We start from the raw sequence: 22,781 nt of genomic DNA, 5'->3' as shown, positions 1-22,781 counted from the left end.
GAACAAGCGAGCAGCCAAGCTGACAGCGGCATTAACAACAGTTGCTGCACCTCCTACATCGGAAGCGGCCTAAAATCGGCTGTGTAAAGGAGGACACAGTTCGGAATCCCTCTACTGAAAACAATGCTGCAGCCAAAGTCAATTTATTATAACTGTTGCCCAGTCTTTTCTTGTTCAATACACTGCCCTGTAACTGCGATAGAGCCCACCAACATAAGGGCTCCCTCCGGACAGGAGGTGAAAGTAATTAACTCCAAGTTACTACTGGGAGCTGCACTTCCAATTATCTGGTGGTCTTTTTACATTAAGATTGGCATTTAATTTAGCACACCAGTATTGCGCCTGATTTTTTCTTTCTATATAATTATAGTAATACATTTTTCTTTTTTATTTCAGAATCCTGAACCTATTGTTGCAATGGAAATTTCAGCAAAGAGAGTATGTGCTTACAATATTTTTTTTTAAGATTTAAATATGTAAAAATTTATATTTATAATTGAAGATGAGTAATTTACTAAAGAGATTCAGGTAGAGTCTCCTGTATCCGGAGATCTCTTATCCGAAATATTCCAAAAAAAACGTGTTTTTTTAGAATATTTCGGATTTTATTTTTCTATTCTTTTTTTCATACTTGCCAAGTCCCCTGATGTCCACGGCGGCCTTCAGGAACTTCTTCGGCATCTTCAGCGGTCCCAGGAGTGCATTGCGCTGGTGTGTGGGTGTGCCGGTGATGTCACTAGCACGCCTGCAAACTCACACAATGCACTACTGTGACCGCTAAAGAAGATCCTGAAGGAAACCTGAGAGATGCCGTGGAACCAGCGGGGGGACCAGGTAAGTATGTAAAAAAAAATAATAATCCAAAAACCGTAAAAATCCCTTATCCGAAATGCTCCTGGTCCCGAGCATTTTGGATAAGGGATACTCAACCTGTATTCTATTTTAATGGAATCAGGACACCCTACTGGGGACACATTCTGAGCAACATATATACAGTAGAAATTGCTTATAGATCGTTGGTCACTGATCTTGTTATTATTACTCTATGTCCTACACCATCATTATCTTCACTAGGATAAACAACATTATTTTTTTAAAGTAATCTAATTTCCAAATTTATTCCCAGTTGTATTCCCAGTTCCTGGTATCAAATCTTTATACAGATTTAAACAGCTTCCTAATATACTCAATGGTAATAAGAAATCATGTGATATTTGCTTGGATACCTTTATAAACATTTAACCTTAAGCAGCTCTGATGTTAAAATCTTATTAAAGCTTAAATATGTACAGTAAACTAAAATGTGTATTTAATTTTTGCCTTTACAGCAGCAACTGTACATTGGGTCTAAATCTAGTGTTGCCCAAGTAAAGTTTCACCACTGTGAGATGTATGGCTCAGCTTGTGCTGATTGCTGCCTGGCCCGTGATCCCTATTGTGCATGGGATGGGATGTCCTGCTCCAGGTATTTCCCCTATGGAACACACTCCAAGAGGTAGGTGTACAAGTATAACAATTATGTAGATAGGTTTCTAGAAATAACAATTTAAAGCTGGCACAATCCTGCTGCTGCTCCAAAATGACCACACTCATACACATATCACTTCATTCACAGATCAATTTTCAACAATAAACAATATTTTTCTATAGTAAATGCCCAGTGTCACTCGTTACATATAGGCATACTTTGTGGCAGGGTGTCAATTTATATAAATTTGTTTTAACTTTGTATATTCATCAGAGATTACCTACCATTAATTCAACTAGGCGAGTCAACGTGTAAAGCTAAATACAAGACTCAATACTTTCCTGTTTACTCAAGCATTTCCTTAATTCCTTTAAGTATAGTTTATGAAAAGCTTTTATGACTTAATTGTACCTGTACTGTATTACATTAATTCTGTCTGTTAAGCACCTTGATTCCTATTAGAGAAAGAGCCCTATATAAATAAATTAGTATTATTAATAATAATAAATATTATGATACTATATGTGCTGTATTTATGTGATTTACACCAAGTTCTTCACCAAGCCATTAATGTAATGATATATAACATTTAATTGTTAATCAATACATTATAGTTAAATTAAATTATACAGATTCAATTCAGAAATATTGAAAACATTTAAGATATTAAATAACAAGATACAAGTATGTGTTTCTAATAGTTATTTATTAATGATACTCTACAAAATAATTGATGCAGTGATAAATGTGTATGCTTTTGCAGACGTTTCAGAAGGCAGGATGTCCGCCATGGCAATGCAGCTCAGCAGTGTTCAGGGCAACATATTAATGGTAAGTTAGAGTTGCATAATGTAAAATATAAAATGTACAGAACTTATGAATTATACACAAAACAACTGACTAGCATTGTCATGGTCAAAGATAAGGTGTCAGCAACTAGTTTAATTGCAAAAGAAAGAGTTAATAAGGGCGAGAGTGAATAAAGACACACACAGTATATTGTCAATGAGCACTCTGAGGATTTATTTGAAACCTAAATACCTTCCATTTTGATATCTGACTTCATTCTGCACATGCGTTAATTGTTTCCAAGAATTATGTATGCATTAGAAACTTACTGGTGTTAACAGCAGCAGGGGGCAGCATTGCCTAAATTATTAATAAGCAAAATAACTAGAAATTTTCTAAAATCTCATAAACAAGTGAATTAACAAGAAATCATTGTTCATTGTCAATGAAGATATGCATTCGCCCTTGAAGAAAATAATTGTAGCAATAAACATCTGCAGAATACAATATGTCTTACAGCCTTAGTTATGTTTCATGAGAAAGTACCTCAGAATATGAGCCTTAAAGAGACGCTTCTATTTCCACATGTCCATATAATCATGTGAACAAATAAGCTCGATAATGCTGTTAGTATAGAAATACTTAAAGCAACTGTCCAATAATGCTACTTTCCTCATTTATTAAATACTAGAACACAAATAAATTGACATTGTTATATAAAGTAATCAGGTACCTTGTACAGTACTATATGTTTACAACCAGTGGTGAAAATTGGTCTATATAAAGCAGTACTGTATGTCATTGAACCACTAATCCTACTGCCCCAACTGTCATAATATCAAATTACATTTTTCATATTGCTACATTTTACTGAGTTACTGGGCTGTTGGTAGAGTGTTACTGACCTGTTGTAGAGTATATTTTTTACTGAACATTGTTCAGATAGCCAATGTTCTAACATACTGTAGATAAAGCATTCCACAAATTACATAACTATGCAACAAATTTCAGCAAAAGATAACTATATAATACAGCACAATAGGTTATCTAAGGCCGTTCCACCTAAACTAAATCAAAATGGCGTAGCTGAAAGGAAGAACAGAAAGCTAACTGAAAAAGTGCTAAAGTACTCCAGCCTAAAAAGTACTGGGTTTAAGCAGCAATGACATTTACTTACTTGAAAAACAAATTCTTAACATGAAGAAAAACAAACACAGAATATTTTAGTAAATTAATAAAGTAAAAATTTGACGAACTAGAATACTGAGCAGTGAAAAAGATTCTTATTGAATATGAAGAACAGACAAGGTGACTTCCTTTTGATGAAAGTAGCAAATGGTTGTTTAAAGACATTTACACAGATTGTAAAATGGTTAGGTTTAAAGCCTGACAATCTCCGCATGCACATACGCATTTACGCGTATGTGCAGACACCGGGTGCAAATAGACATCGCACACATTGTTGCAATCAACAATGCGGGCGCCCCCTAGGCTGCAAATGGATGTTTATGCAAAACATCCAATCACAGCCATGTGGGCGAATTTGCCGGGCAAAGGGGGGGGAGCAGCAATGCAAATGGCGGTCGGCTTAAAATCACACCAAGCGCTGTGAAGATGCGTGTGAACCAGAATAAGGTCCACAATGTTTAGTGTATAAAAAAAACAATGTTTACGTTAATGTCCAAGGTCTTTACTATGTTCTTGCTCCAATGTCAGTAGCGCACGCAGGGGGGGTTTCTGAGTACCCAGAAACCCCCCCAGGAGTCTAATGGCCCTCATCTGAAAGCTGAGGGTGCCCTCTTTTCATGGATACAAGAATTGTAAAAATCGGTCCTTGGGAACCAGAGATATCTGACTTCAAAGCAGTGGTCCCCATCCAAGCCTGTTAATTGTTATTCCCAGTCAGATATTTCAGGTTCTGTCTGACTTAGAGTTTTTCTGAGGGTATATTCCAAAAGCTGGGACTCTCTCCATTTGAAGGGCCCTAGTCGCTTGTCTCTACTGTTCCCAGAACCAGAGATATCAGCCTTCCAGCAGCTGGTTACTGCCCCAGCTCCACACACCTGGTATGTAGTTTTATATACTCGTTGGCGGATTGCTCTGCCTCCTGAACTCTGATCCCCTAGTCCCCAATACCATTTGGTAGGTGGGATTCTCTTGTTTTTAATTTCATTAAAATTTAAGAAATCTATTTCCGGGAACTGGAGATATCTGCAGTCAAGCAAGCTGTCCTCCCACCAGAAAATGATGAATAATAAGCCCACTCCACTACACTGTATTAAACATCCTCTACCACCCTGGAAGTTATGTATCAGGGCCCCTTTATTCAGCCCAATGCCCCCTTCTCCCACCCCATCTCCCACCATCTGTGCAGTAAAGGGGTAATTAGTGGAAATTACTGAGCCCTACATGCTGAGCGGTTTATATAACACCCCCTACCACCCGCGGGACATCAAAGCTTCCCCCACCCCTACTGCTGGAGGATCGGTAGGGGCCCCAATACATTGCTATGCCCAGGGGTCTACACTGCTGTTGATGCCCCTGTATGTATGTACTGTATGTATATATATATATATATATATTTTTTTTTATTATTATTATTATTTATATACATTTGGTCTATCTATAATACTTTAACTGACCCGGTATATACTGGGTCACCTAAGTGTCCATCTCCGTGCTTTGCTCCGCCCCTCTGGAAACCCCCTTCTGAAAATCCTGCGTTTGCCACTGAATGTCCCACAGAAAGGGAGTCCCCCTCCGAAAAGACTGCACTTGCCACTAGCATGAATGCATTTCTTTAAGAAAAACCGCACATTACAAATATTATATGGATATACGATAAAGTTGTAACTTACCTAAATACAGTTTTCAAACTATGATCATGTCAATATTTTTTATTTTTAGGAGAAAGTCTTAGAAAGACTGAGGAATACACACTGTACGGTGTTGAGCACAACACTACTTTATTGGAATGTATGCCACGCTCTTTGCAGTCCAAAGTAATTTGGTTTGTACAGAAAATACACGAAGCAAAGAAAGAGGAGGTAAAATTTTGTTATCTCAGATAAAGATTAAAGTGCACGCTTTACTTATATACAGTGGAAGTAGTAAGTGGATTCACTAATTCAAGTGTACCATACTGTATGAATGCACTAGCACCATTGATGTCACTCAATGACCAAATACTTAGACTAACACACTTCAATGGCCATGAATATATAATATGGTCAAAATATGATAAATATTATTATTATTATTATTATTATTATTTTGCTTTAGTGTCAGTATATGCTTCCAATTTATACTTTGATTTAACACATTAATTATTAAGCTCATAATCTCAATCAACAATTCTTAGAAATATAGCCTTGTCTGCCACTTCAGCTTCTGTGTATGATGTAGATATTCTATTTAATACACACAGTATGTATAGCTTTAAAGGTCAGAAGCCAATGGTTATATCTTGGAAAATTCATAGTATGATATCATTTAAAGCATTGGTATCTACATGTATTAATCAACCTATTGAAAATGGCAATATTTCATATAAAAACATAACATTTAATTAACTTGCTCTGTTTACAACATAACTAAGGGCCTAATTTTAGGTCACTTGTTGTATGTGAAAATCTCAGAGTAACTATATATGAATCTAAAAAGAGCAAACACACATAATGTATTATACAAGTAACTTTACTAACTAACTGGCTGTATAGTCAGTGATAAATTATAATAACTATTCAAATAACTGCAATATTCTGTAACACAACATTGTATATTCAGGAAACTAGAAATTATAAATATTTTTGGTTGGTACAGAAGGTGGATGGCTAAATCTATTTTCTTTGGTTGGGATATTTACTGTACTCTACACCAATTCCAGATTTGTTGTATAAACATTTGTAATGTACAGTAACAACCATTGGGGCAGATGTATTAAGCTTTAACATAAGATAAATGCAAGGGTGATAAAGAGAGATAAACATCCAGCCAATCATCTATCATGCTAACTGCCATGTTACAGGCTGTGTTTGAAAAAATTCTGATTGGTTGGACGTTTATCTCTCTTGATCACCCTTGCATTTATCTCTTGTTAAGGCTTAATACATCTGCCCCACCATTCCAAAAGACATGAAGTTATGAAAATAAAATTAAATTGTAGTCATATTTAATTACATATCTAATTAAATAGGTCTACCTTTCAGATTTGATAATATTACAGTAATACAATATAACATATTGAATCATCAGAAAAGCTCAGTCTTTTGCAGTCATATATTTCAGTAAAGCTTAAACTATTTGGGTAATACTTTTGGAAATTAAAATCTTGCTAATGAATGGGCAATAAAAATAAATGCTATAAAGCAACATTCTATTTCTTCTAGGTTAAAGGGTGTATTCAATCACCGGCGACCGACGGGGAGATGGCCGCTGGGCCCTATTCGATGCTGTCTTCCTTGACGGCATTGAACAGGGGAGCTCAGCAGAACGAGCCCAACTTCACAAACAGTCGGGCTCGTTCTCCTGGGATTGGCTGGGAAGTGACAAGCTTTTGGCTGCAGCTTGCCTCTTCCCAGCCGCAGCTCACGGCCATGCCCCCTTCTCACCCCGCTGCAGGCGGGACATGGAATCCTGCCTACAAATTCTCGGTCAAGCTGACCGAGAACGGGACAGGGTCACGGCAAGCTCGACAGCTGTGACCCCAGATTGAATACCCCCCTTTATGTAGCTGACATTTGTACAATAGTCATTCAATTGCCTAAGATCACCAAAAAAAATTTTAAGGGGGGGATCATGCTCATATGTATATAGATTGTGATTTAAGTTTACTTATACTCTACTACTGTGTTATTATCTTAGGTGAAAACAAGTGAAAGAGTAATAATGACAGATTTTGGACTTCTGTTTCTAAAGCTACATAGAACAGATGCTGGGTTGTATTTTTGTCAAACTGTTGAGCATACTTATGTTCATACAGTCAGAAAAATTACTCTGGAAATTGTAGAAGAAGATCGCGTGGATGACATGTTTAACAAAGAGGAAGAAGAGGAAATAGTTGTCCAAAAAACGCCCTGCCCTGCTCAATCCAGCATCATGCAATCATCTAAACCATGGTACAAAGATTTTTTGCAGCTCATTGGATATAGTAATTTTCAAAAAGTTGAGGAATATTGTGAAAAAGTATGGTGCACAGATAAAAGAAGAAAAAAGTTGAAAATGTCTCCAAATAAATGGAAACATCTAAATCCACAAGAGCGAAAGTCACGTTCAAAATCAGACCATCATCGCATGCCAAGACACATAGAATAAGAACCATGTGTCTTATGTTATTTTATGCATAGTTTATTAATGTAAACATAGCTACTTACACAGGTGATGAAGAAAATGAGTAACAATTACTATATATATTTATATATATGTGAGGTACGGTCGGCACTCCTGCTTGGAGTGAGTTGCCGTGGTGCCTTCCAAAAGATTATGGTAGATACATGCAAAAGAAGGAGGTGGCACTCACGGGGTTAAGGTGCAAAAAAATTCTGGTATTGAAAAAATCAAACAGTGGTCATATCAGTTGCCCGACATTTCGAGGCCAGAAGCCCCTTGAAAAAAAAAAATATATATATAAACATTTACAATATCAAAAGCTTCAATAAAAACAACATACCAGCTGAGCTTTAATCGTGTAAATATTTTCTATATTTTAATATTTGGGATTTAAAAAAATATCTACATCCATAATTCTAATATGGATGTATATCATTTGCTATATATTATCATGTATCTTTTTATTTGTGAATGTTTAGAATACTTATAGTAAGCAACATACTGAAAATGGCATATACATTTCATTCTATGTTAAAATGTTCTACTTTTTTAGATAAAATACTGTAGGTTGATGAATGGAGAAACTGTGTACAAAAGGTCAGCACGTTTGCCTTAATTGATTTGGTTATTTTCTCATAATGGAATATTTTTAAAACACGTGATAACATGCAAATGATTATGATCTGTTTATGAATAGTATTTGAACAAACAGAAGGATTAGGCAGGCATAATAAACACAAGCATATTATTAAATTGTTATAATTGTACTGATATTGTTATAAATATGTGATTTCTATGTAACTTATTTTTTTCATAATGTCAACAACAAATGAAAAAATATGTACTTTGCTATATTGTAAAATAAGTTTTTCAGCCTCTCATTTGTTTTATTGATATTTTACTGGAAGTCTTTTCTTTCACAAAATATATGCACAGAGTTTATTTTATAGGTGATGTTCAAACCATTTTCTTAAATTGCCTAGTAATAAAAAAAGTTTAAATAATAAATGTTTACTTATTGTCATTTTTTTGTATTTCACTAATTACATCATTTTAAGATATTTTGATAATAGAATAACATGCAGTATTTTGCCAGTAAAATGCGTTAAATAGAGTTTTAATGACATTTGAATATAATTTAAATTGTAAATGAAATTCCAGTAAATAATCAAATAGAGCTGACTCAATATGTTCTATTTGGAACACTGATAATTTAGAAAAAGTAAGTACAGTAGGGGTCTTTTTCTGTTTAGGTAATATACAGTAATAAGGTGATTCGTCTGCAAATAAAGCCTACAGTACAGTAGCTGTACTTTTTCACTGAAATCTACTGAGTAATAGGAGTGTGTTTAATAATATTGGTTATTCTGGGGTTATAAAAGTTAAATTTCATCTACATTTTTTAAATTTTCAATAATAAACTTGTAAAAATGTTTTTTTGAATCTACAAAGATAACAAAGAACATGCTGTAAAATTTAAATTTAATAATTAAATTAATGTTTTAGTGTATATTTCCCACCTCACATCGGCACGAATATTAGAAAACCTGGGATCTGCTCATAAAAATTAGAAAAAAACAAACAAATGGGAAGTAATTAAAAAAAATGATAAAGCTAATAGCTAAAAAGGATATAACAGTATAAACAATTCTGAACTCAGTGTCACAATGGCTGGACTTTAGTATCTAAAATTTCATGGCTAGTGACACTTTTTACTATTATATCCTTTTTAGCTTTTAGCTGTATCATTTGTTTTTAATTACTGATAATTGTGCAATTTATTGTGTTTTATATATTCTTTTAGGAGTATTTACATAGATCTTGCTTTGTAATAGAATGACAATCAAACCATGTGTCAGGCCTCAGGTTTTGTCAGAACCAGAAGCCGCAAGCATAGGGGCTGACTGATAATGGAGCCGGGGAGCCTTGATAAGGCTCTTGTGCTTATACCAGGATATGGAGACCAATAGGGATGCCCATAGGCGTGACCTGAATGGAGGAGATGTTATTTGTAAAACAGATATTTTGTTATGCTCGCAGGAGATGGGGCAGATAGAGGCAGTTGGTAAATTACTTGGAAATTGGAATCACAGGATAATGAAAACATTAATAACATTCATGAGATCAGAGGTAATACTGCAGGTGTAACATCAATGGTGAGCTGCAAAGGGGTGCAGTGTAGGAATACTGATGAAGTCCCAACATGATATTGGCAGAGATGCAATATAGGAGCAGTGTGAATACACTGATGAAGTCCCATTTATAAGCAGGAGGTGATAAGCATTGTTTTACTGACCACTGTAGACTTGGAAGATACTGATGCTGTAGAGCACAGGTTCTCAAACTCGGTCCTCAGGACCCAACACAGTGCATGTTTTGCAGGTCTCCTCACAGAATCACATTAGCTGCACCTTTTAAAATGTGTCAATGAGTAATGAATGCACCTGTACTCCAGGTGACCTGGAAAATGTGAACTGTGTGGGGTCCTGAGGACCGAGTTGGAGAACCCCTGCTATAGAGCAATCAATGGTGGAACATCTATGGTGCGGAGAGATCAATAGCAGAACACCGATGGAGCTAGAGATCAATGGCAGAACACCGATGGAGCTAGAGATCAATGGTGAAACACCAATGGAGCAGGAGACTGATGGCAGAACACTGATGGAGCATTAGATCAATGGTGGAACACTGACGGAGGCGAGTATTGATGACAGAACACTGATGGAGAAGGAGATTGATGACGGAACCCAGATGGAGGTGTGTGTCAATGGCGGAACACCTATGGTGCAGGAGAACGATGGCACTGCACCGATGGGGCATGAGATCAATGGCAGAAGACCAATTGAGCTGAGTATCGAAGGCAGAACTCCGATGGAGCCAGACACACTGCAAGCTGGAATAAGCAGGACTCTAGCAGGAGCGGAATCACAGGAGCTAGAAAACTGCAAGCTACTAGGAGAATACAACCATACAGGGTGAGACAATCAACAGCACTGGCAATTAGGCAATTTTTATCCAGCATCCTTATAGTAGCTAGTGAGCGAGGATTGGCTGCAGTTCAATCAGGCAGAACCTGAGGACTCTTAGGATAGGCTCTGGAACATCAGATGACTAGACCAAACATGGCAGCACCCATGTTTGGTTTAGGGTGGAAACTATGTTTGTTTTGCACATGCTTGTGGCCCTGAAAACAACAGGGGCATGGAAGCCTATGGAGGTTGAAAATTGATAGTCAGACATGAGTTGGATGTTACATAGCTGGCATGTCAGTGGCATATTAGTAATGGCAGTGCCACAGAAGCCGCAGGGAGCTGAGAATGACAGTCAGACATGATGGGCTGAGGATACTGTATAGCTGCTGGCACAGTGGCGCAGATCAGGTTTAGGGCTGATGAGTTGATATTTGTTAATCAGTGTGCTGTGAAACAATGCTCCCTTTAAATTTCTTGCAATGTGATGTGTGTGTGTGTGTGTGTGTGTGTGTGTGTGTGTGTGTGTGTGTATCATAGAGTCTCATCCAGTCACCTTAGAGGTTCAGGTAGTGAGAATAACTTGGTTAGGGCCTTTAAATTGTGGGTCCAATCCTTTTCTTATGTGTTACTTTCCATATTATATTATATTTTGGTTATTTCTTGTTATAATTATTTACATCTGTGCTAATTCATCTAGAACTTCTTGAGGAAATAATAATCTGTTTTAGCTGGCAATCCAAATCTCAAAAGGGTTACGTTTATGCTTTTATGCTTCCCACTGGGACTATGTCTTATTGAGAACTGTGCCAAGGGTAAACATTCTAAACAGTTCCTTGGGGCTTCAGCCATTAGTTTCTGCAATTTTACTTTGAGTGTATCATTAAGTTTCTCCATTGGCCACAACTATGGGGTGTGTAGAGCCTGTATGGTCCCAGGTCTGCTGAGACGTGGTTTGAAATGTCCCCAATAAAACGTATACCTCTGTCAATCTATATTACCTCAGGAACTTCATATCTGCAAATCACTTCTGTGTTCATGTTTTTTTTTGCTACAGTACTTGTGTTTGCTGACCTGCAAGGACAGGCCCCTGGCCACTGGAAAAAAAAGGTTCACACACACACACCTAGACATAGCTTGTTACTTTGGATAACTTTTTAAAATCAATTTGTAATCACCGATAGTACAGAACATGGTACAAGCCATTGCTGCCTGTACGAACCCAGGAGTTAACCAATGTTTTTTAAAGCAGTGGTTCTCAAACTCGGTCCTCAGGAACCCACACAGTTCACGTTTTCCAAGTCACTGGACAGGTGCACTCATTATTGACTGACACATTTTAATAGATCCAGAAGTGGAGAAAATAATTTCACTTGATTCTGTCAGAAAACCTGCAAAACGTGTACTGTGTGGTTTAAAGTATTGACCGTAGTGTCTGTGGAAATATGTGCTTTCCCATGAAGAATTGGAGCCAAGACTGGGTAGAGTGAGCAGGGCAGGCAAAGGTATTTGTACACCATCCACTTCCTTTCCCTTTCCTCCACACCCAATATTCTCCAGGCTGCTATTTCCTTATACAGGGCTTTCCTTTTAGCAGTAGGCTAGAGTCAATTAGTTCTACTGACACTGTTCACACAATACTTGGGGTGGCTTCATAGCATCCCTATCTACAAATGCATTGTTAAACCCATGTTTAAGCTATAACACTTTCATCAGAAGAAATACATTTTCCTGTGATGTTTATTTGTGTTGAAATTAAGTAAATCCATATGCCAGTGGTTGGAAATACTGTGATAAATTGATTAATATTTTGAATGTTGTCTTCAACATTTATTTATGTTTCAGCAACACTTATTAAATGCAATGAACCCGCAGAATACAAATACATATTATTTCAAGATCATGATGTTCATTTTTGCATAAGACCACAAGGTGGCACCTTTGCTTTCAGTTACATAGTTCAGGACCTGTAAGACAAAAATAAAATAAAAACCCTTACAATGCATTTTGATCTTTTACACTAGATCATATCATCCTATCTCTTAGCAGCTTCCATTATTCTGCAATAATTTATATCATATGCTATGGATTTGTACACTATGGGCCTGATTGTGGTTGACTCTGTAAGCTGCAAAGATCGCAGTTTACTGAGTCCCAGAGTGCCTGGCCCACCCAAACCCCCCCCCAACCCTGTATCTCCTCACAATCATGCGAGGGGATATGCTATGAAAACACATCCCCTTGCATGTCCCCTCAGCCAGTGGCGTAACTATAAATTTTGCTCCCCTCCAGCCAAAATAATTTTGTGCGCCCCCCCCCCTATAATGCCCCTTACACTTTACACCACACACTGTAATGCCCCTTACACTATATGGGACAAACCATAATGTCCCTTACACTATATGCCACACACTATAATGTCCCTTACACATTACACCACACACGTAATGCCACTCACTGGTTAGGCTGCGCGCGCACGGGGGGGGAGGCAGGGTCATGCATTAGGGGGAGGGTAAAGCTGTGTGTGTGGGGGGGGGGGGGGGTTTACTAGGGTTATGTGCTAGGATATAAATAGTTGAAAGACTTGTGTCAGTATAAATAGTTGAAAGACATTCTACTGCACTACAAGTACCAGATTAACCCACATCTGATTGAATGTATCTCTGATCAATTAGCATTAGCAATCAAATGGGCAAATGTTCAGATGTAGGCCTTTGTGTTAATCCAAAGTAGTATTTTCATTAGAGTCAGTCAACGGGGGGAGCTAGCTCGATGTACCTAAGTGTGGATTACCAAAGTGATCTATCTGAACAAACATTGAACAACATTAAGAAAGGTAAATTTGACTAAACTAATCTTTAATCTTCTTCCGAGATTTTTCACAGAAATTACCACACTATGTTCATCAAACTATTATTACTTATCTCATCACATGGTGGGGGTTATTCTGATTCACTCGGAAAGGCACAATCACTCTCTAATGGACAAAACCATATGCACTGCAGGTGGAGCAGATGTAACATGTCTGGAGAGAGTTAGATTTGGGTGGGGTTTGTACTTCAAACTCTTATCTATATTGCAGTGTAAAAACTAAAGCAGCCAGTATTTACCCTGCACATTAACAATAAAACATCCAAATCTAACTCTCTCTGCACATGTTACATCAGCCCCACCTGCAGTGCATATGGTTTTGTCCATTAAAGAGTGACTGTGCCTTTCCGAGTGAATCAGAATAACCCCCTATGTTCATCAAACTATTATTAATTATCTCATGGTGTTCTCACTAAATTTAACACATCCTACGCTCTCCATACAACCCACATTCATGAACGTTTTAATAACTTGTCCACAGGTACTCTGACATTCACAAACAGACACTGCAATAAACACTCACAAACATCCACTAACATCTATCTCACATTTCTGCTTTTATTAGTTGGTGACATATCACCAAATCCAGGTCCCCTCCACTTGCTGTTTCATAACCACATAGAAATCCATTTAACCTTATAAACATCACATTTCTCCTATCACCCTCCAAATATCTAGAATGTGCCCTACTGAATGCACTCTCTTTTTGTAACACATTAACCTCCATCCATGACCATTTTATCTCTGACAAATTTAACATTCTGTCTTTAACAGAAACATGGATAACCCAATCAGACACGGCCTCCCTTGCAGCACTGTCACACGGTGGTCTCTACTTCACTCACACCTCTAGGCCTGGTAATAGTAAAGGAGGTGGAGTTGTAATATTACTGTCCCACTATTTCATATACATAGTTCTACCACCAGTTCCTTCACACACATTTACATTGTTTGAAGTTCACTCTATTCTATCAGAATTTTCACTCCTTTCTCTCTGTGTGTGGCTGCTATCTATCGCCCACCTGGGCTTACTAAACAACAAATTCTGGAAGATTTCTCTGCCTGGCTTCCACACTTCTTATCTTCTGACATCTCCGCCATCATCCTCGGTGACTTCAATATCACTATCACTATATAATACCCACAATCTCTCCATGCATCAAAACTTCTCTCTCTAACCATCTCTCTTAGCCTCTCCCAAAGGTCTGACTCGTCTACTCATGAGGAAGGCAACTGCCTGGATCTTGTATTCACCAGGCTCTGTTCAGTTTCTGAATTCATTAACACTCCTTTCCCTCTCTCGGATCACAACCTGATCACTTTTTCAATCTATTACATTACTCCAAACTCTATGACACTGACATCATGCAAGCTTCCTCTAACCTGAAGAAATGCTAACAATGTACATTTTAAACAACTTTCCACCTCTCTGCAACAAATGCTGTCACCAATTTATACATTTACTTCTCCTGAGACTGCTGTATCCCACCTGAACCAGACTTTAAAGAGAACCCTTGACAAAGTGGCTCCGGCTACCCCTCACACTTAACATAGGCTTCGACGCCAACCACGGCACTCTAAATCAACAAGACACCTACAAAAACTGTCATGTAAAGTAGAACATCTGTGGCGCAAATCTAAGAATCCAAGTGACTTCCTCACATATAAGACCACCTACCACTCCTATCATCATGCCCTGGACACCAAACAAACATACTTCCAATCTCTCATCTCTTCTCATGCCACCAACCCCATTTGACTCTTTCACTCATTTCATACGCTCCAGCCACTATCAGTTCACAAGAACTTGCTTCCTATTTCAAGGACAAGATTGAGATCCAAGATGAATTGGTATGCTCTAACTCATTCAGTGACTGGCTCAATTTACCATCTGGCACCTTCTCTTCATTTGTCCCCACAAGTGAAGATGAAGTATCAACACTCTTCTCCTACTCTACTACCTCTCATCCTAACCCCATACCCTCAAGAGTCAGTAAAACATTGTCTCCTGTGCTTATCCCAACCTAAACTAAAATCTGTAATCTTTCCTTCTCTGCTTAAGCATGCAGTGATCACTCCCATTCTAAAAAAACACAATTCTGACCCAAACTCTGAATAGGTCTTCAGGAAACTGCCCTTTCTTGGTTCTCTTCCTACCTATCTAAATACTCTATTACTGTTTGCTTCTCTTATTCCACCTCCTCTTCCCGACCTCTATCAGTTGGAGTACCGCAAGGCTCAGTCTTAGGTCCTTTGTTTTACTCTATCTATACCTCATCTCTTGGTAAACTAATCAATTCCTTTGGTTTTCAGTATAATTTGTACATGGATGATACTCAAATATACCTATCCTCCCCAGATTTGTCACCATCTGTATTGGTATGTCTCACTGAACGTCTTTCTGCAATTTCATCTTGGATGTCATCTCTCCACCTCAAGCTCAACATTTCCAAAACAGAATTACTTTTTTTTTTCGCCAGCCAAGACTATGTAGCTACCAACCTGATATCTCCATAACTGTTGAAAACTCAACTATCCACCCTACCCCTTACCCCACAAGCTTGCTGTCATCCTTGACTCTGAACTGTCCTTTATTCCACTCATTCAATCTGTCTATAAATTGTTACATTCATCTAAAAAACATATCTGAAATATGACCATAACATACACAGGACGCTGAAAAAACTCTTATCCATGAACTAATTTTCCCGCATTGATTATTGCAATAGTCTCCTTCCTGGTCTACCCAAGAAAAGACTATCACCGCTACAATGCACTTTGAATGCAGCTGCAAGGCTAATCTTCCAAGCACGGCATTCATCCTCTGCTGATCGGCTCTGTCAGTCCCTCCATTGGCTGCCCATATTCTACCACATTCAACTGAAAATACCTCTACTAACATATAAAGCTAATAACCAAGCTACACCAACATATATCTCTTCATTTATATTAAAATATCTACCAAAATGACCTCTATGGTCTTCACAAGATCTGCTTCTCATCCATGCTCATTACCAGTTCTCATTTACAATTGAAGGTTTTCCATCGGGCAGCACCCACTATATGGAATGCCCTCCCATGAACCAGAAGACTCTCTTCTGACCTCCAAACTTTCAAGCGTTCCCTGAAAACTTACGTATTCAGGAAAGTCTATCAATTTCCTATACCACCCACATAACCTTCAAAAGCTTTCATTCTAATTACATCCCATCAGGACTGTTGTTGGCAATTTGATGGTGCTACTATAATATAGATAGTGCCTATCCTTGTGTATCCTTCCTATTTCCCTGTATATTGTAAGCTTGCGATCAGGGCCCTCCAACCTCTATGTCTGTCTGTAATCACCCAGTTTGTCTTTTGACTCCAATTGTAAAGCACACCGGAATATGCTGCCCTATTAAAAAAAACTGTAAATAAATAAATACAAAAATTGTAACAATGCCAATTATAATTTAGTTGTGATACGTGATATGTAGCCCAACAAATTATTAAAATAAATTTAGTTTGACTTATATGGGAAGTAGACTTTGTGCCACAGGATATTTGCTGTCCTGTCTTTGTGCCACACTCCAGGGAGAAGGTTCTGCTGTCCAGTGACATAGCAGCAAATGCCTTCTAGAGTCCCCAACACAGCAGACAGGTCTTTCCTTCTCGCTGCAGCACGTTAGGTCTTCTACAGTTTGCACCACACAGCTACAGTGGTCAGTAGGGATTCTGCATCCCAGTCTCTTCAGAGAACTCCTTACTCTTCCTAGGTTGTTTAGTATGACAGGCAACTGGAATGCTTGGTGTGCTGTTAACTACTGACCATCATTGTCTTAGTCAAGTGACTTTTATCACTGGGGGACATCCCAGGCTTCTAACTGCTAAAGTATACCCAGTAGTCATCTAAATTCTCTATCACCTTGCTCACAACTACTAGAGCTCACTTCCTTCTGGGAACTTTACAATTGTCATCACTGGTACTGTAGTACCTAAGCCATACTGTGTGAATGTCTGGATTCACTCCTTCACTGTATTTTATACCTCATTAGAGGGAGCCTTGCTCCACATAACCTACTATTGTTGTACTGTAGAACTGCTACATCATTCGGACATTCCATTGCATTCATCCTGACCCGAATAGTCTCCACTCTCACCACCCATAGCATATCCCTGTCTGCTCTATAATCCAGCTATCACCCTACCACTGCAGCTTAATATGCCTAGACAAGTTGGGAGAGCTAAACATTGTTTCTGACCCTATTACTGAGAATATCTGATTGTATTCTATACTTCTGCTCTCAATCCAGACAAGGATCTTTTGGACCAACCCTAGCACTGGTCCCCATACTAAGTTCTATTTCGCTTGGCTCATTCCCACTTACTTCACCTTCCTCCCTTCCAATTGAGCCTTTGCTGGTTCCTGGTGAATCTTGCTCCTTACATATATGTTGCAGAAAACATTGGCCCTTATTCTAGTTGATTCGGATGGATGCGTAATTCGTACAGGAACCAAGTGTTCTTAACCCCGCCTACCGTACGGATCGCTCACACCGTCCCAATGCGGTAAGACGGCGAGCGAACGGACTGCGAGTGGATGTTTCATGTGAACACCTCCTCCATCTGTGGGAACCTCCCCCATCCTCCGATGGTCGCCGAGCATCAAATGATGGACCGAGCGGTCAGCCAGCACCGAGTGCTCCAGACCACTTGGATATTTTTCTGTATGAAAGCAGAGATATGGGCGGACATCTGGCTATGTCAGCTGTCCGCCCCCCGCACGTGCATCATGGCCGCATTACCATACGTACGCCCAGCATTTTCATGGAAACGCCCATGAAACGCAGGGCGTACACATATGGTAATGAGCCAAAACAGCCCTTCACGCCCCTCTCCACCCCCTGCTCGGATGGGTCTGACCGATCATTTTCTGCTTGGAATTCACACCGTGTTCGGATGTGCGAGGCATTCACACGTGCAGAAACGCCTCTGCACATGGGCAAACACCAAACATCGGCTGTCCGAATGCACACGCAGTGGTCCGACACAATCAGAATAAGAGCCATTGTCCTAAAGTTCCTCTATAAATAATGGTAAAGGAAACTCCAAAGGGAACTGCTGGTGCCATGGACCAGCTCAATTCCCCAGAATCGCTTCGAGAAAATATACTGACCCTCAAATACTGTAAGACCATTCATGCATAGTCTACTAGATGGGGTCAAGACAGATTTGTATATGGAGTTTTTGAAAGCAACCACTTGCTTTAAGTATGACCTAGCCTCCCTGGGTTGCAGAAAATACATGCTGGAAACTAATAAAAATAGTATAAACTTTGTCATTCTCAGGGCCATGTTGATCAGAAACTGACCAAAGAAAGCTCTTGAAGCTTAATGTAGTAATTTCTCATCGAGCACTCCACTGTGCTACCCCATGGATTTGCTTGGCTGGGTGACAAGCTGGAGGTACAGTGAAAGGACACCCAGGGAAACTGCGCAAGTGAGTTCAATCACTCCTTTCCCCTGCGCGAGTGAATCGGAAGCCGAGCACTGCTTTAGCCTCACTGGAGGAAGGAGAGTGCCACAGCTGCTGGAAAAAAGCCCATGTTTGGATCTCCGGCATTGGGGAGGGTGGCTGAGGGTGGTCCCCTGGAGGGGTGCACTGGGGGACTTTCTTGATAAGTAGTGTGGTAACTGGGTGTAACAGTTATGGCACTGACCCCAGAATACAGTATAGTTTCCTTTACAGCTGAATAAAATGTTTTCACACAGCTAGGTTTATAAAAGCCTATGAGCTCTTATATAAGCAGAGCTACAAAGGAAAAATTATGTGAGGGAAGCAATGAGTTGTTTAGTCATATCCCAAGGATGTCCTGGTTTCAGTTTTAAAGCTCTAACATAATGCATTCTGTCATGTGTAAGCACAAAAACATCACTGAAGCAGGATAATAGAATCTTGGCTAGAAATGCGTATCTTCCTATCCTCAGTTTGATATGACCTGTTTTGTTGTAGCGTCAATCAAAACAGTATTAATATACAGTGTATCTTGTTGTTCATCTTTTATTGTAACCATGAACATCCTTTCAACATTAGTTTTATAGACCAAGTAGATCATGTACAGATTACCTTCGTAATATGGTCAATTTAATTACATACTGTATTCTGAAAAAATGTTTAGCCCCTTTAGCCTTGAGGATGTAATTATGTGGAACTGCTACACGAGTTTAGGGAAAAGAGTTTATTGAGAATAGAACAAGGGATGCTCTTAGGTTATCTGTGACATACAGTCCTATTATGTATGGAGCTTAATTGGAACTTAAAAATCAGATATGATTTTAAGCAATTTCCCAAATAATTACCTTAGCTACAGTGTGTTCAGAGTCTAGTCAGCAAGCTGCCTCCTTGCGTATTTGTTGAAGCTACTAAAATGTAAATTAAAGGTGGGGAGACTGAGTTGTATGATTTTGAAAGTTGCCAGATGATCATGTCTCAGAGACCCCATTTGTAAAATAATGTTAAGTACCTGTACAGTATATGAACTGGGAATGAACTACAGATTGGAAGCTCTTAAGAAATAGCTTAGTGTGGTTCTTTGAACCTGTCATCCTTTGATCATGGTGCCTCCTCTTCTGCACACTTATTTCAACCAAGTCAAGTTGAGTGGGTGAAAATGTAGGTTCTAGTTTCAAAGTTGATCAAGGGCATATTATGCGTGTATCTAACAGTTGAATTATACCTTTCTATAAAATAACTGATCAAAACATCATGTGCATTATATGAACACATGCCGAGAATTGACAAGCATCAAGATCGGACGTGGGCCACACCATGGACATACACCAGCACTCCCCATGATATTGTTTTTGCTACAGTTAATAATAAAAGAAAAATAGTAAAAGGAATACTTTTGGGGACTGTGTGACTTGATCTGGATGGACAGGGCTTATGGTGTCCTTTTATGGGATTAGTCATTGTCATCAGTTTTGTAAATGTGTCTTCCCAATATCCTCTACAGATAAATGTGTCTTGTGTAGTTAGGGTGAAAATCCTGGATTCTAGAGCATTCATTTAATGAGAGAACTGATTTGTATTAATGTTGTTTTTTTCCGGTGGAAAGATGTTAATGTTACATGAAGCTATTTATTAAATACAAACAATATTACTTCACTCTAAAACAAAATATATTTGCTGTTTTCACTCTTCTTGCTGTAATGTCCTCCTCACTAGAGATTAAGAAGCGGTTTAACACTTGGTTAAGCCACTTCTTAATGTCTGGGCATCAGCTGTCAGGGGGAACCGAGGAGCATGGCCGCCTGAAAGGCCAGTGCATCAACTTCCAGGAACCTAAAATGATGAAGTTTAGCTGTACTGGCAGCAGTGGGGCATCATAAATCCCACCATAACCAGATCAATAGTAGGTGGGTGCAGGGCATACAGTACCCTGGGCCAGTGGCGTAGCTGGAAATTTTACTCCCCCCTGGCCAAAAAAATTCTGACGCCCCCCAAGAAGAGGTGAGGTGATAGATTATGGTTGCCGTAGTTACATATGCACGGGGCGGGGACCCGCTCATTCAATATGCACTGCATTTGGGGCCAGATGTATCGAGTTTCAAAAAGTTATAAAATGGAGAGTGATAAACAGCCAGCCAATCAGCTCCTACATGTTATTTTTCAAACTCAGCCTGTGACATGACAGGTAGGAGCTGATTGGCTGGTTGTTTATCACTCTCCATTTTATCACTTTTGAAGCTTGATACATCTGGCCCATGGTCCCTGTGCCTACCATATGTAGCTACGCCACTGCCCTGGGCCTCCCTTTATCAGTTGTCACCGCCCCCCAAGCTGGAGTGCACAGACATCACTAGCTGTTCCTATAATTCAATTATGGAGCAGCAGAACCTAGCAGCCAGAAATCAGGCAGGCCCGTATGCAGTACAGGCAAAGGGCCATAGGTATCAAGCTTTAAAAAGTGATAAAATGGAGCATGATTAAACAGCCAGCCAATCAGCTCCTAACTGTCATGTTACAGACTAGAAACACAGTGTTTTTTTTTTCAATGGGTGGCCAATGTACCGTATATACTAGAGTATAAATCGACCCAAATATAAGCCGAGGCACCTAATTTTACCCCAAAAACCTGGGAAAATTCATTGACTCGAGTATAAGCCTAGGGTGGGAAATGCACAGGGTCTAAAGGCACACTGACACACACTGTACAGGGTATAGGGGCACACAATGACGCACAGAGATTAGAGGCCTGACAACTCCCTCCGAACAGGAACAGTACCTGCTGTCTCCGGCGGGCAGTGTCTCTTGTGGCCAGGGGGAGCAGGGGTTAAAGTCTACGGCGGGCAGTGTCTTCGGGGTGAGGGGGAGCAAGAGTTAAATTCTCTGGTGGGCAGTGTCTCCGGTGGTCAGGGGGGGGGCAGGGGTTAAAGTCTGCGGACGGCAGTGTCGCCGTGGCGCGGGGGAGAGGAGCTGCAGCTTGATGGGGGAGAGGAAGCTTCTGCCATGCTGGGTCCCCTTCTCCTGCAGCGTTCCGGTCCCCTCCACAGCACATCAAACTACAATTACCGTATACACCCATGTATAAGCTGAGGGGGTACTTTTTCAACATAAAAAATGTGCTGAAAAAGTCGGCTTATACTCGAGTATATGCAGTATTTTATATTTGGACATACAGTACACAATTTGTTTCTATTTTTTCCCCCACTGGCTGATAATGTGGTTTATTTTTCTCCAGTGCCAAACAACCTGGCTTATATTTTTTCGGTATCAGGATTGCCATTAAAATGTACACTTCTGGCACCAGTAATGCTGCATCCAAAGATGCAGCCTTTTCCTTCGCCATACTTTCTTGAGGTTGCCCTCCGATTTTAGGCGCTTTATAAATTTATAAATATATATTTAAATTTTCTAATTCTCTAACCAAAGAATTATAAATAAGAAGAACAGATGTGAAAAAAAAATATATAAAAAATAATAATAAAACACTAATATTCGTTCAGCTGCAGATGGGGTGGTGTGACTGTGTAATCCCACCTAATTAGAAGGTTTTTAACCTACACAAATGTAGGGCACCTTCTACAAGACAACAAGAAAAAAAAAAACTCTTTGAAAAAGCTCATACTAGAGCGAAATGCGTTAGTGGATCCGGCACCCCTGGAAAGAAAGGATATTCTTGGAGTCCACTAGCATCTCCACACATGCGCACCAACTTTAGCTGACACCGCCAGACGCATTGGACTTACAAGCGATACTACACAGACGCTGAACTGCAGCAACACCGTTGACGGCGGTACAGCGGGTGAGAGACACGGCTCGGCCTGACACACAGGTGCCCTGTACCAGCCGGAGGTGAGACCACCCACTGCTGC

At 39.4% G+C, this 22,781-nt stretch overlaps 1 protein-coding gene across 1 annotated transcript in view; it reads left to right on the top strand.

Annotated features, from left to right (window-relative positions):
• Nucleotides 1-8,542, top strand: part of SEMA3E (semaphorin 3E) — a 155,288-nt gene extending 146,746 nt beyond the window's left edge. Inside the window, exons 13-17 of the mRNA XM_083183083.1 lie at nucleotides 397-438; nucleotides 1,329-1,495; nucleotides 2,232-2,299; nucleotides 5,165-5,304; nucleotides 7,121-8,542. Coding sequence (XP_083039209.1) covers nucleotides 397-438; nucleotides 1,329-1,495; nucleotides 2,232-2,299; nucleotides 5,165-5,304; nucleotides 7,121-7,570 — 867 coding nt within the window. The 3' untranslated portion in view covers nucleotides 7,571-8,542. The remainder of the gene's footprint in view (nucleotides 1-396; nucleotides 439-1,328; nucleotides 1,496-2,231; nucleotides 2,300-5,164; nucleotides 5,305-7,120) is intronic.
• The last annotated feature ends 14,239 nt before the right edge of the window (nucleotides 8,543-22,781 follow it).

Source organism: Crinia signifera, chromosome 4 (assembly GCF_055691185.1).
Source record: "Crinia signifera chromosome 4, ASM5569118v1, whole genome shotgun sequence".
Lineage (NCBI taxonomy): Eukaryota > Metazoa > Chordata > Amphibia > Anura > Myobatrachidae > Crinia > Crinia signifera.
This window is presented reverse-complemented; position numbering and strand designations above follow the sequence as displayed.